Source organism: Saccostrea echinata, unplaced genomic scaffold (assembly GCF_033153115.1).
Source record: "Saccostrea echinata isolate AGI-Se365-2 ecotype Australia unplaced genomic scaffold, CSIRO_AGI_Sech_v1 ptg000062l, whole genome shotgun sequence".
NCBI lineage: Eukaryota > Metazoa > Mollusca > Bivalvia > Ostreida > Ostreidae > Saccostrea > Saccostrea echinata.
Genome location: NW_026889811.1, coordinates 6,913,888 through 6,929,252, shown reverse-complemented (window position 1 = coordinate 6,929,252; position 15,365 = coordinate 6,913,888). Strand labels below are relative to the sequence as shown.

At 34.5% G+C, this 15,365-nt stretch overlaps 1 protein-coding gene across 1 annotated transcript; it reads left to right on the top strand.

Moving 5' to 3' along the window:
• The first annotated feature begins 3,664 nt into the window (after positions 1–3,664).
• Positions 3,665–5,073, top strand: LOC133175369 (mpv17-like protein 2). Its single transcript, XM_061310463.1, has 2 exons — positions 3,665–3,750; positions 4,291–5,073. Exon 2 carries the CDS (start codon positions 4,327–4,329, stop codon positions 4,978–4,980), a length of 654 nt encoding a protein of 217 aa, XP_061166447.1. The 5' UTR covers positions 3,665–3,750; positions 4,291–4,326; the 3' UTR covers positions 4,981–5,073.
• The last annotated feature ends 10,292 nt before the right edge of the window (positions 5,074–15,365 follow it).

Here is a 15,365-nt window from a genome sequence, read left to right as displayed (position 1 = left end):
ATGTGGAAGCATTCTCAGGTAGTGTAGATTCAAGTTTGTTCAAATCATGACCCCCGGGGGTAGGGTGGGGCCACAATGGAGGATCAAAGTTTTACATAGAAATATATAGGAAAAACCTTTAAAAATCTTCTTCTCAAGAACAGCAAAGCCATGATGAGTCATATTTATATGGAAGCATCCTCAAGTAGTGAAGATTCAAGTTTGTTCAAATCATGACCCCCGAGGGTAGGGCAGGGCCACAATGGAGGATCAAAGTTTTACATAGAAATGTATAGGAAAAATCTTTAAAAAATCTTCTTCTCAAGAACAGCAAAGCCCTGATTAGTCATATTTATATGGAAGCATCCTCAGGTAGTAAAAATTCAAATTTGTTCAAATCATGACCCCCGAGGGTAGGGCGGGGCCACAATGGAGGATCAAAGTTTTACATAGAAATATATAGGAAAAATCTTTAAAAAATCTTCTTCTCAGGAACAGCAAAGCCTTGATTGGTCATATTTATGTGGAAGCATCCTCAGGTTGTAAAAATTCAAATTTGTTCAAATCATGACCCCTTGGTGTAGGGCGGGGCCACAATGGAGGATCAAAGTTTTACATAGAAATATATAGGAAAAATTTTAAAAATCTTCTTCTCAGGAACAGCAAAGCCCTGATTGATCATATTTATTTGGAAGTATCCTCAGGTTGTGTAAATTCAAGATTGTTCAAATCATGACCCCCTGGGGTAGGGCGGGGCCACAATGGAGGATCAAAGTCTTAAATAGAAATATATAGGTAAATATCTTCTGATGAAGAACTGTAAAGCCATGATTAGTCATTTTGATATGGAAGCATCCTCAGGTAGTGTAAATTCAAGTTTGTTAAAATGATGACCCCCCGGGGATAGGGATGGGCCACAATGGGGGGTCGAAAATTTTACATAGGAACATATAGGAAAATATCCTCTTCTCAAGAACTGAAAATCATGTTTAGTCATTTTGATATGGAAGCATCCTCAGATAGTGTAAATTCAAATTCGTTCAAATGATGACCCCTGGGGTAGGGTGGGGCCCAATGGGGGATTGAAAGTTTTACATAAGAACATGCAGAAAAAATATTTCTTCTCAAGAACAGAAAAGCTATGTTTAGTCATATTGAAATGGAAGCATCCTCAGGTAGTGTAGATTCAAATTTTCAAATATTGACCTCTGGGATAGGGAGGAGCCACAATGGGGGATCAAATTTTTACAAAGGATTATATGGGAAAAATTTTTCAAAATTTACTCAAGTACAACAAAGCCATTTGTTATATTGACATGGAAGCATCATCAGGTCCCCCCCCCCCCCCCCCCGGTAACCTTTTCAATACTGAACTGATTTGTGCTTTTGTGCTTTTGCCTAGCCAATGTGCTCAGGTGAGCGATGTGGCCCATGGGCCTCTTCTTAACTATGTTCCTCGAATCAGATTCAACTTATTTACACGACAGTATAATATTATCAAATGTTTTGATCTGGGGTCTTCTACCACTTCCAAAAGTAAACATGATGCAGCAAGGTCAAAAGTTTGCGATTATATGAGACATCAACGGGGAGTTTTGCAGCAAGGTGTACATTGTACATCAGGCCACGTGTGTTAACCTGGTAGCACAACCTCTATTTAGACAAGGGAATCTGATGAAAACCTTTTGCATATTTTAAGCAGTTATAAGTCAATTGAATAACAATTTCTCTTGTTGGAAAATGTGTCGTTTACACGAGATATTATGTCGTTCACACAACTTAATCTTGTTTGCACGACGTATGTGGTTCGCACAAGAGAAGTTTTTTTTTCTTTTTTTTTTTTCGCTCGATATTATGTTGTGCAACGAGATATTATGTTGTGCAAACAAGATGATAAGTCGTGCGAATGAGATACTTATTTTTTGCGAACGAGATAATAATCTCGTGTGAAAGACTTAATTTATCTCATGCATTCGACATAAGTCGAAGGCCATTATCGTCATAGACGATAACTATGACAAATGACATGACTTCAACCTTTCGATCATCGTTTGCTTTATTTATGTAATCTTACACTTTCGCCTGCATGTGATGTCTGTATGTCTCCCAACTTATTCAATACGCAAGAGCATTCTCTAAGCACAAGCAATTTTTAAATCGAGGCAGGCTACTGACAAATAAATTTATGTAACGCAGGCCCATAGGAAGCAATTTCACTTTGAGGGGGCACAACTATACATTTTCAATTGGGGGGGGGGGGGCTATCAAGTACCAAAATTCCTTGACAAGCTAAAAAAAAAAGGTCATCAGACGTTATTATTGAGGGGGCACAAGCATATAGTAGCTATGTTTTCTATAGTCTTCTATATATCGGCAAAATTATGGGGGGGGGGGGGGGGAGGCACAGCCCCCCGGTTCCTACTGCCATGTAACGGGGATTTCAACAACTTAATTTAAGGTCCGCATTTCAAAAATCTATAATGGCCTTATTTGAAAATTTAACCTATCATTGGGACGTATCTATTGTAAGGCCATTGTTTTTGTACTAATTTTGACTATGGGTTAATTACTCTGTCTACCTGGTCAATACATAGGGGTCACAGCGGGTGCGATCGGTCGACAGGGGATGCTTACTCCTTCTAGACACCTGATCCCACCTCTGGACCTCTATCAGGCGAACCTGTTCACAAATTTATCTTCTTCTTTTTTCTCTCTCTCTCAAGAATTTGAGATCGATCACTGTTCGTTATCTTCATCTTTTTCATCATATATTATCGTTTGTAGAAGTAAAAAAAAAACCGCTCATAATCTTTATTATTATTATTATTATTTATTTATGACTATTACACAACAGATTTGCAAATCTGATTTTACCATCTGAGTATGGTTCAAATGAAATATGACATGGCTGCAAGTTCGACCTTTTTTATTAATGGAAAGGGGTTTTTCTAAATTATTTACCTTAAAGTGGAGCTATTGTTCTTGACTTTATCCATTTTCACTTTCAATTGACGACATGATTTTACAACCCTTTTTCTTTTATATAACGGCAAAAAAAGCTTGTGTCAGTCATTTCATGTTCTTTTTCTTTTTTTCAAAGACTTACATATCTATGTCCCTGTCTGTTTTAATTGAAAAGAAACAACTTGAGGCATTTGTTTCAGTGAACAATGGTGAACTGGTACACATTATTATAATTATCATTTTTGTGATATTGTTTAAATTAACCATAGACCTAAAGCTTTAGGTCTATGAATTAACTAAAAGTACCAAAAATATCCAAGTTTCAATTTTTTATTTAAAACAAAGACACCATCTGGGGTATATGAATACAGGCCCGTAGCAACGGTTTCAAAAAGGGGGGGGGGGGCAACTTCCCAAAATTTGTCTGAGAAGCCAAAAAAAAAGCTAATTTACCGTCCAAATCCTTGAATTTGCCACTACTTGACCTTACAACATCAAAAAGGGGGGAGGGGCAACCAGCATCTAAAGGAAAATTTACTTTAGCAAAATACTATATACTCAGAAAAAGTGGGGGCGGCCCCCGCCCCCTTCCCGCGTTCTACGGGCCTCGAATACAAATATATCCAAAAGATTTTAAGTTTTTGTTCTGCAGGCGTTCTCTCCCTTTATGTGCGCTCTTTAGAAAGAAGGCGTGAAAAGAGTAAGGTTTCGTTACGAAAGGTGGATCGGCAAGATGATTATTCCAGTGGGGGCTATACCTTTTTCCAGTATTTCGTATCATAAAAAACACAGTATAATCTAACTAAGGTATGTAGTTGTTTAAAGGAACACGTTACAATTTTTATTATTTTTCTTTCCATTGTAAAAAGCCAAATGTTTACAGGTGTAGTTGAGATAATTCGAACTTTCAATTGTTTTATAACTTATTTATGTCAACAATATCTTTAGTAGCACTATGCATTTAATATACATTTCTGAAACGTTGATAAACAGTGATAAATATTATATGTGTAGTTTCTGATAAGATATTTATGGTGCTGGCCTGTTAGAAAATTAATTCTTGAAGTACAGCCATCTGTACACGTGCAAGCAGAGGCCTGATTAATTATACATGTATCTACCTAATTGCCTGAGATGAGTCTGGTGTCCCTGTCCTATGGGAAGAAACTGAACATTGCATATCACTACTTTTTTATTTATTTTTTTTTTTACAAATATATTTTAATGGTTTTGAAAAAATCAGAAAGTGCTTGCCCTGTCACCTTCAACTTAGAGTACAGGTTGTAGTTGATTAATGAAATCCAATTTGATTACTGTGTTCATCATATTTGGTTGTTATTTCAACAGGTTTCTGTCTTCAAAGTGAAGTGAATAAAAAGTGCAATGACCCTAGGGAAGCTTCTCAGTGTATACCGAGGAATAGCCAATAAAAGTCAGGTCTTATTTAATGACAGATACTTAATTTGGACCACCACTACAGTTTCGGTTGGACTTTATGGGGCTGGGGATCTTCTTGCACAGCATTTGCAAGTAAAAAAGAAGAAAATGAAAGGCTTAGACACTGTTCGCTCTGGAAAGGTGGCAGCAGCGGGTTTCATAATTGGGCCATTCATACATTACTGGTACATGTACCTTGATCGAATATTCCCAGGACGGTGTTTCAGAATCGTGACCAAAAAAGTTGTGATTGATCAGGTCATCTGCTCTCCAATAGTGATCGCATTGTACTTATATACCACATCATTATTTGAAAAGAAAAGTTTGAGTGACATTAACAGAGAGATTCTACCAAAGAGCATAGCCCTCTTCATCGCAGAACTTCCTATCTGGCCCCCAGCGCAATATTTTAGTTTCTTTTTCTTGCCTACAAAGTACAGAGGAGTATATGACAATATTATTTCCTTTGGATATGATACTCTATTTTCCTATGTGAAATTTGATGCAGACTTGGGTTGGATTAAAACAGAGAAGGAAAAACATGATTCATATAGTGATGTATGTGTTGAAGATAAAATTGATTCATTAAAATCATTATGATTTTACACAGTAAATTAAGATGACGTATTAAGCTGATCAGTTATTTTTAATTTTTAAAATAGGTGCCAATAACTTAGGGATTTTTATGTTATTTCTTGCATTGTTTTTTTTTTTTTTTTTTTTTAATGAATAATATATTTATTTTCATTAACATACAACAAAATATCGAGGCAAAACTTCCGCAGAAGCCCTCTGTATATACCTCACCTGGGGTGCCAGGAGCTCCCTGGATCGGTATTTTTATTATAATATTTAATTTACAAAATTATATACATTAAATGAGAAAAGAAAAAAAAACACATGTACGTATACATATCATTGTTGACATTTCATTTCTATACATATGCTTAATCATTGTATAATATTTTTTGTAAATAAAATAAGTTTTCTAGATGAAATATCTATACTTAATTTATATACTTCTCAAAATACATATAATCACAAAGAAAATCATATTTGGTCAGCTAACTTTTTTAAAAGATGGTAATTTAATTTAACACTTTTTGCATCCTTTGCTATTAAATAATACTGATATAATGATGATTTTAAAAAAGATAACATTGCATGTGCATTTACATTTTCATTTTGTAATCTACATTTCATTTTATACTTGTATATTTTGTAACCTACAATTGATATGATATTATGAAATTTTTGTTGTTTCATTAAACTCATTAAAAAATACTACAACAATATTTTTCCAGGATATATTTAATTTCAATATTTTGGATATTTTTTCCCATAATCTTTTTGTATCCGAACATTCTAAAATTAAATGTTCAATATATTCTATTTGTCCACAACTTGTACAGTTTTTCTCCACCTCTTTATTCCATTTACTTACATTATAATTACAATTCAGCTGGTTATGTAAAAGTTTAAAATTGAATTCTGCTATCTGTTTATCGAATACATTTAATATCTTAGCTGTATAAATATTTTTCCATTGACCATTTGTTATATTGAATTCTTTTGACCACTTCGTTTCCATTATTGGTCTTTGCTTCTTTTTAGAAAGTAGAATTTTATAATAAAATCCTGATTTTTTAAATTCTGGGTTTCTACTTTTTCCTTGAAAATAAAAATAGGGTTTTTGTATATTAGTGTTTTTTTACATTACAGTAATCTATATTTAGCTTTTTAATTGCTTTTTTCATTATTAGATATTCACATAAGTAATTACTCTTTGATGCAATGATCTCTTTTACATCCGTAATATCTTTCATACCTTCTGTTGTGAACAGATCTTTTACGTATAGAAAGCCACTTCTTGCCAGTTTTTTTTTTAGATATAGTGGTTTATTGTCGTGTTTAATGAAACTGTTTAACCATAAGTTTTCTGTAATTTTATTACGCGGTAATAACGATTTACATTCGTTAAAACTACAGAAAATTTGTTTAAAACGTTGAAATCATTCGGATTTTTAATATTGCTACGTAACTGATATTCAAAGTTTATTCCATAACTTTTTAATGCGTTATCTAAAAAAATTGTAAGCGTAGAATTCTCATTGTATAGCCTTTTGATCCATCCTGCTTTTACGCTTTTAAGTTTGCATTCGATATCTATTAAACCAAGACCACCCTCATTTATTGGCCTTATAAGTGCATTGCGTTTAATTCTCTCTCTCTTATTCCATAAAAAATTGTAAATAATTTTATTTATACTTTTAATATATTCGACATCTGGATTTTCGAGAACTGTAAACACATATAATAGTTTAGACACTATGAATGAATTAATAACGGTACATTTTCAGAAAAAAGTTAAGCTTCTTGTTCTCCATGAATCTAATATTTTTTCAAATTCTTTAAGCTTATGCAACCAATTTTTTTCATTATTAGATATTTTGTCGTGTCCTAAGAAAATTCCGAGTGATTTAATTGGTTTATTTGTCATTTTAATTCCTTCTATATCCTCTCGTGTGTTTTTTAGGGGTCCCAAGAGAATACCCTCTGTTTTTTTCTAAATTTAACTTAGTACCAGACATTTTCCCAAAAGATTGTATAATTTTAATAGACGCTTTTAAGGATTCAGTATTTTTCATTGGCAAAGTGCAATCATCTGCATGCTGTAAACATTTTATTTCGTCTGACTGTCCAATTTTGAAACCTTGTATACTTTCAGAGGCATTTATTTTTAATACCATGATTTCAATAACAAAAAGAAAGAGCAATGCTGAGACGGGACATCCTTGCCTAATGCCTCTTGACATTGTACATTTTCTAGTTAACCAGTTATTATTTTTAACATGAAAATAAGGTTTTGTGTATAAAAGTTTTATCCATCTTAGGAAATTTTCCCCAAAATTGAATTTTTTAAGAGTTTGAAACAAAAAGTTCCATTCAACTGAATCAAAAGCTTTTTGGAAATCGGCAAACAAAAGTATTCCTTCTTCATTATTTTCTTCACAATAATCGTATATATCTAGTATTAACCTTGCATTTTCACCAATAAATCTTCCTTTGATATATCCAGTTTGATTTTTATTAATGAGTTTGTCCATAATTATTTGTAGTCTCTTTGCAAATACGAAGGCTATTATTTTGTAGTCGCAATTTGTTAAACTAAAAGGACGATAGTTATCAAGATTTATTAAGCTCCCTTTTTTGTGTATGAGTGATAGAACAGAAGATCTCTGCGTAGATGATAATTCGCCTACCTCGAAAGATCTCAATAGGCTTTCATATAAATAAACTTTTACATATTTCCAAAACATCTTATAAAATTCCACGGGAATTCCGTCTAATCCCGGTGATTTATTCAATTTCATATTATATACAACTTCTGCACATTCTTCAATTTCAGGAATTTTATCGCAATTTTCTCTATCTTCATCAGATAGGTAATTAGTAAGTTCCGTTTCTTGCAGATATTGATTAATATCGTTTACTGATATATTGCTAGACGAATACAGTTTTTCATAGTAGGAACTTAGTGCGTTTAAAATGTCTTGAGTTTCATAAACACAGTTATCTCCCACTGATAATTTATTTATGACATTATGTGATTGGTGTTTATTTTCTAATCTTAAGAAATAAGATGTGTTTTTTTTCTCCATCGTCAATCCAACGAGCTTTGGCTCTCACCCTGGCCCCTTTTGATTTATATGCATATAACTGATCTAGTTCTTTTTCCAAATTTCTTTTATAAATCATGTTTATATTATCAGACTTAGACATTTCAATTTCTTCAATTTCCTTTTCTATTCGTTTAATTCTATTTTTTACGCTTTTGTTTTTCGATTTAGAATATTCAATGCATAGCTCTTTTATTTGATATTTGATCATTTCCCATCTTATTTGTGCTGTTTGGTTGCTAATATTTTCAGGTAGATCTTCAAAAAAGTTTTTAATAATGTTACAAAATTCCACGTCTTGTAAAATCGACGTATTCATTTTCCAGTAACCATTACCTCTATTATTGTTCGATATAATTTCTTGCATTGTTGATGTAATATGTGGTTTTTTTCCCATTATGTACATGTACTGCATATAACTGTTTACATTAAATAATAAAGACTGGGGATCAAGAATTTGTTTAAATGTTCCCCAGTAAATCAAAATAAAGATTTTATGCATATGATGTGTCATTGAATTCTACTCATAGACCTCTATCAGGTGAACCTCACATATCTTGAACCTGAATGTAACTTTGGACCCAGAGTATGATATGATCTTGTATACATGTATACACTAAAGGCATATGGACACATACCAGTAGTCATATATCTGTACATGAATTTTGACCATCCTTTATTCTTAGCTATTGTAATTAATCCTGTCTCAGAGATTTCAGTTGGTATGCATATTGTATCTCCAGATAGTGTGGTATACATTTGTATGTATACATCTAGTACTTGCTACATATATTATCCTTCAAATTGTATAAATGGCCTATGATTTAATACTTACTTTTTTTCTAGGTTAGTTTGGCAATTTATTTGACAGTATGTTGTATGCATCTTGTTCTAACAAGCACAAAATTAGGATGAATGAGCTTTGTGACTCATGAACCTGTTTCATTCAACTGACCATTTCTGTTGGGTTGACAGAGGAGATGTAAATAATGCACTTCTCTTTTTCTTCCTACATTATATGTCTGATTTATAAGATCTGAGCACCAGTGCATGATTATGTCTTTAATCATCTTGTTACTGTACACAGGGACACTGTGCAAGACGGTTACTTGCGAGTTATCTTTCTTGGAACATGAAACATTAAAAGTTCGGCGATGACTTATTGTCTAGTATAAGTGTCTTAATCAAAAATTGCTTACCCCCCGTTCACACAGAGCTGCGACTTTACGACGATCATCCCGATCAAGCCACGATCTGAAAAAGTTTTGGATCGGAGCCGATCGGCGTCTAAATCGAGCAATTTGGCAAATTACGGTCTTCATTACGACCGTACTACGATGCCCCTACGTCAAACGCGCTGATAACACGCTTCTACTACGATGTTACGCAGACCGTTGCCGACCAGCGGCCGCGTTTACGGCGTTTACGCTACGCTGCCGCTACGACATTCATGATCATACTACGACGCTACGCAGACCTAGATGACTGTTCGACGATATCGTTACGATTGTATTACGCTTCTAGTACGATTTTGGCGATGATGTATATATATCTTGGGTTTGAAACATATTTTTCACTTCTGTCCAAACCTTACCACGGGGTTTACGGGGCATTTTCAATTGTAACTGTAACAAGATGTGAAAAGTTCGAAGTCTCAACTGCAAATGATCGTCAAGTATAGTGTAACCCTTTACATGTAGTTGACAGATGATGCTTGGTCAAATATCAGCGCTATAAAAACAAACTGCTGCCTGATAGGTCGTGGTATGATCGGCGTAAGATCATTGTAGGTCTTCGTAGGATCGTCAGGAACGTAGAGAGATCGTAGTGGGAATGTAGTAAGAACGTAGTGGGAGCGTTGTAGGAGCGTATACTTGATAAGTTCCCGACTGTATTACGCTTTTACTGCGCTTTTACCACGATCACGAAGATCTCTCCACGATGCTTCCGCGCTGCTTGTACGATTACGGCGCTTCTACTACGCTCTTTTTACGACTTTACCCCGATTCTTGTTTGCCACGATCCCGCTACGCTTGTTTTGAGCATGTTCAAAATAAGCGTGGCGAGAGCGTAGAGCTCTCCGATCATGAAGACCCCACCGCGATCATACTGCGCTTATAAAGACTCCACTTCGTTTCTCCTGCGATTTGTCACGATCGGCCACGTTTTCGGCCACGTTTTGATCGTAGTAGAAGCGGCGTCTATGTGTGAACGGGGGCTTAGTAATAGTGCTTGGAGAAATTTATTTCTAATGTATGTACATATATGTAGTTGACAATGTGTGAAACTGTGTGCATAGACTGGAGAGAAAAAAGTTCAGGACCACACTGTGCAAATGAGTTACCAGCCTCCCTTGCAGAATTGTCGTTCGTTCCTCTCTCAGACACGTTTGTAGAGATTGATGCGTTACTGTTTTAACTTTTAAGTGTAGTATCAATTAAAAATGAGAGGAAGAACCTTGACACTTACTGATTTAAAGTGACTAAGCTGATAACCAAGCCGAGGGCTCGAAAAAAAAGCTAATGATGGCATAGGCAGTTGAAGCGTGGATAACGTACAGTTCTTAATCATCCCCCCCCCCCCCCCTGCAACTGTAACGCGAGTCTTTATTTTCTCGAAAATATGTGATTTCGCCGTCAATTCCATCTATATGTCGTTCTGTGCAATCGGATTGTACTTTTATTAAGGTTTAAAATTTGATCATATATGGTTTTTCATTATACTGTATAGGGCTGGGACGATACAACATTTTCTATATCGATACATATCACGATATTTGAAGCACGATACGATATGTATCACGATATGTTGAATTAGTTTTGAAATCTTTTTTGTATTGAAATGAACACAATATTTCTTCACAAAAATAAGAATAATTTATTCAAAGAAGTTGTTTACATGTATCTGTTGTAAAACAAAATTCTTTTATCCAAGTGGTGTTTATTATTATGTATTTCATATTTATATTTTGCATATTTATTTTATATATTTAACCCAAAATGTTAAGTAAACAAAGAAAAAAAAACAAAACAGAAATTTTTTGCGATATTTCTTCATAGGTATCGATATGCGTATCATCCTCACATTGAATTGATATCTCGATATATCGTCCCAGCCCTAATACCGTATATGTCTACTATATGACTAAATTTTGAACCTAAATAAAATATTTAGATGCGTGTTTATAATTGAAAATGAAGTTTTATTTCAAATACATAAATGTATATAAAAGATAAGTTAAACTGTAAAAACGTTGCATTTATTACAGTTGTTCATCCCGAGCAAGAATGTTTTCAAATGTTCAAGTGAAATGTAAAAACTGCCCGAGTAACCGGGTACTCGATCGGAAAAGTAAGCGAGTAACCGGTTACTAAACAAATAGCCGGTTACTGGAAATCGTCTGATTTGACAATACTAGGAAAAATACAAGAAGACACTGAATTATTTTGATGCTAACTTGCAATCCCTATTTTTGATTTGTCTATTCTATTTCTATTTTCTAATTTCTATAGAAATCCCAGGAGAAACCCTGAAATTGTATTTAACACAATCCTTGTAACTATGAAAAAAAGTCTTTGACACATGGTATTTTCATATTGTGAACCATCCTGACCCAGATCGATGTTGCTTAATTAATTTAAAAAAACAAATTACAAAAATGCACTAGTTTCAGTTCATATCATGCCAATACCTGAACCTTTTTGATGGGTGTGTATGTTTACCCCAAATTAACAGACGGCCTATTTCGAGCTTTTCATTGATAACCATTTGGCCCTATCATTACGCTGTACATGCCACCATGTTAATTCCCTGCCTCTGTATGGTCGGTGTCATTCGTTTGTACCAAGTGGCAAGAAACCGAGATCAGATTAAAAACATTTTTATTTAGGAAAACATATCAAAACACAAATCAATACTTACGTAGTTCCGATTTGAATTTTATATGTCATTCAGTCCTTTATATACCCCCAACCACCTCCCCAAGGTCAGTCCTGAAAGTGACGTATGTGATGTTATGCACAATGTTTCTCTAAAATGGACTTGAGAGAACTTTAATTTTTTAACCCATACGAAAGAATCTTAACTCTTACTTTCAAGTAATCTTTTGGATATAAAGATAGTATTAGTCAGTCTTCAATAGATTATATTCTAAGCATAATGGTATCGCGACGCCAGAATCAGCCAAGATTCATTTGCACAATCCTGTGTATAGGTTTTAACACAACGTCTTTTATGTAGTTCTCTGAACAAATCTTTAATTTAAAACATGAATTTGCCTGGTAAATTATCGTGGAATTTAATTCTTGCAATTTTACGTCAAATCCGCTACTAATTTATTGTTTGTTAATAATGAACAGAGCTCTTTAAGCTATGTTATTCTCTCCAGATTGTGGAAAATTCGGAACGATATCAAAAGAATGCATTCTTGAAGTTGCAAACATGTTTTGTCTTAATTGTAACTATAATTTTTTACGAGTTATTGAATTATGAAAAGAACATAAATTCCTTATTTTATGTTAAACACGGGACCATACAGCGAAGTTATCAGAATTTGTTGTTGGGTAATTATAATGTTATGATCCTGAGCATTGCATGTGGATTTTTTTTCCCGAATACAAAAATTGTTTAAATTTGCCTACGGTATAGGATGCAGTTCTAGTTAATTTTTTAGCTCACCTGAGCTGAAAACTCAAGTGAGCTTTTCTGATCACATTTTGACTGGAGTCTATCTGTCGTTCCTTATGTAAACTTTTAACATTTTCGACTTTTTATCCAGAACCACTTGGTCAATTTCAACCAAACTTTCCACAAAGCATCCATGAGTGAAAGGGGCCCGAGTTTGTTCAAATGAAGAATAGCGCCCTCTTTCAAAAGGAGAAAATTAAGATTTCGTGAAAATTTGGTACTTTCTTTCTTATCCTTTCTGTGCCCTAGAAGATTCAGACTAGTAAGGCCGTTTAACATATGACGCCATACACTAAGGTCACTGGCAAGAAATTGCACTTGTCTCCAACTATTCCACCCCAGTTCTTTTCTGTTTCTCTTTCTCTACTGTGCGCCTCCATGTATTCTTTGGTTTTCTTCGCTTTCTTTTACCTTCAGGAGCCTAATGTAACTTATGTTGGAACTGGTGTCTCTGCGGAGAATATGACCTACCGGTATCCATTTCCATCGCCGTGCTTTGATTGTTCGAGAAAGTGTCCCGATGGTTCTTGTTCTTTCATAAACCCGTGGATTTGAGATCTTATCTGGTCAGGATATCTACAGGATTCTCTGAAGCATATGTTATGGAATGTATCCAGTCGTTCATCATCTTTCTTGGGTGGTTCCCCAGGGCTCAGAACAATCCAGCAAAACAGATATGACATTTGTGTTGAAGAATCTTAGTTTGGTCTCTGTACTGTACACTGTTCTGACTTCCACACTTGGTTTAGGGATGAAAATGCACCTCTACCTAAAACTAGCTTTCTGCGTCTGCTTCTGTTCCTCGTGTCTTCTCTATTGTGGGCCAAGGTAAAGGAAGGTTTCAACGTCTTCTACTCCTTTGCTATTCAGGCTGATGGCATTTTTCTTTTTCATTTGTCCTTATTATTCTTTTTCATGCTTATCGTCTTGCATTAATATTACTCTACATCATATACATTGTAGTCTGCTGATCTTTTGTTGTGCGTCGCTGTGTTTGCTGGATATCAATGCTTGGTCGTTAGTATAGTCTAGATCTTCTAGGAAATCAAAGTTTTACATGGTTTTACGTATATGATAAAACGATCTTTAAAAATCTTTTGATAAAGAACAGCATAACCATGATTAGTCATATTAGTATGGAAGCATTCATTTAATTTAAGTCTTTCATGGTAATATACGTGAAAAATACGTAAAAAATCTTTTGGTTCAGAAGTACAGCGGGGGTCATGGTTAGTTATGCCTTAATTAACATGCTAGCATACTTGAAGAGTGTAAATTCAAGTTTGTTTAGATTAGGACCCCTAGGGTAAGCTGGGGCTACAAAAGGGGACAGGTGTTACATGGATACATACGGACAAATCTTTTTCAAGAGTATAAGACCATACTACACACTATATCACAATGGATTTTATTGATATGTAAACATTTCTATAAGTTATGTAAATTAAGTTTTGTTTTATAAGTTTGGGCTAACTTTGAGTTCATATTTCGTATAATGCATGTGTTCAGAAAAAAAACTCTAAAAAAATGTTCTACAGATCGCAAGGCCATATTATTCATACTGATATAGAAACATCCTCATGTTGTGTTGACTCAAGTTAAATCGTAACTCCTTGAAGCTAGGAAATTGAGCATTGTGGCCCAGGGACCTCTTGTTTTTCTTTAGAGAGAAGGATGGGACTATCCACTTTAATGTCCGGACAAAATATTCTTTTGAGAATATTCCTTTGAGAGACAGTGAAAAGGGGCAATGGGTATCTGCCACACGCCCCAAAAGGAGGATGAAATAAATTTTGCTTTTGTTTTGAAGATCTACCAATATGTTGAATATGTTGTTCATGTTTCCCCCAAAGAGTTGCAATAAAACGATACATGTACGTAGTGCTGGGGTTTCTAGGTTACTTTAATTTATTGATGAAAACCAGAGTTTCGTACTTAGGATTTTAATTTTCAACAGGTTTTGTATCCAGCTATTAACTGATCTTTTAGCCAACACTCCTTACTCTAGTGGTGTAAAACACATTAAATATAATTACAAATAAATGAAAAACGGCACATCGATCTTAATTATTCTAAACATAACACTATATCCTCCACAGCTTGAAATCTCGTGCAGAACAGAAAGGAGTTTTCAAAATGGCGATCCTGCGCGTGCGCTCCACCAGGGACGCGGTAGTGGAGAACTTATTATTTTATTTTCTACTCACTCCCAGAGACGCTCAAGCACACATGCGCGACCCAGGAATCTATGTTTTGGTGAAAAAAGTGAATTGGTTTTGATTTAAAACTTTCTTTCATGCGATTGTTAATGTTCCAACTTGTAAAAAAAGTTAGGAAAGCATCAACACCCTGGAAAGAAGAAAATTAGATAACTGCTGTAATTTTTTCCGTGTGTATAACTTTGAAAAAAAAAAAGATATTCAACAGTTTCTTAAGATACCATAGTTTGTTTCTTTTAAAATTTCGATTACTGTCTCGTCTTTTGACTGCTTGATTAGATATTAAAGAATTTTTGTCAGATCAAATGCTTTTAAAGCTTGAGGATATATCAAATGCTGAAAATGAAAAGACCCCCATATCCTCCCAATAAAATAACAACAAACAAACAAAACGGCATAT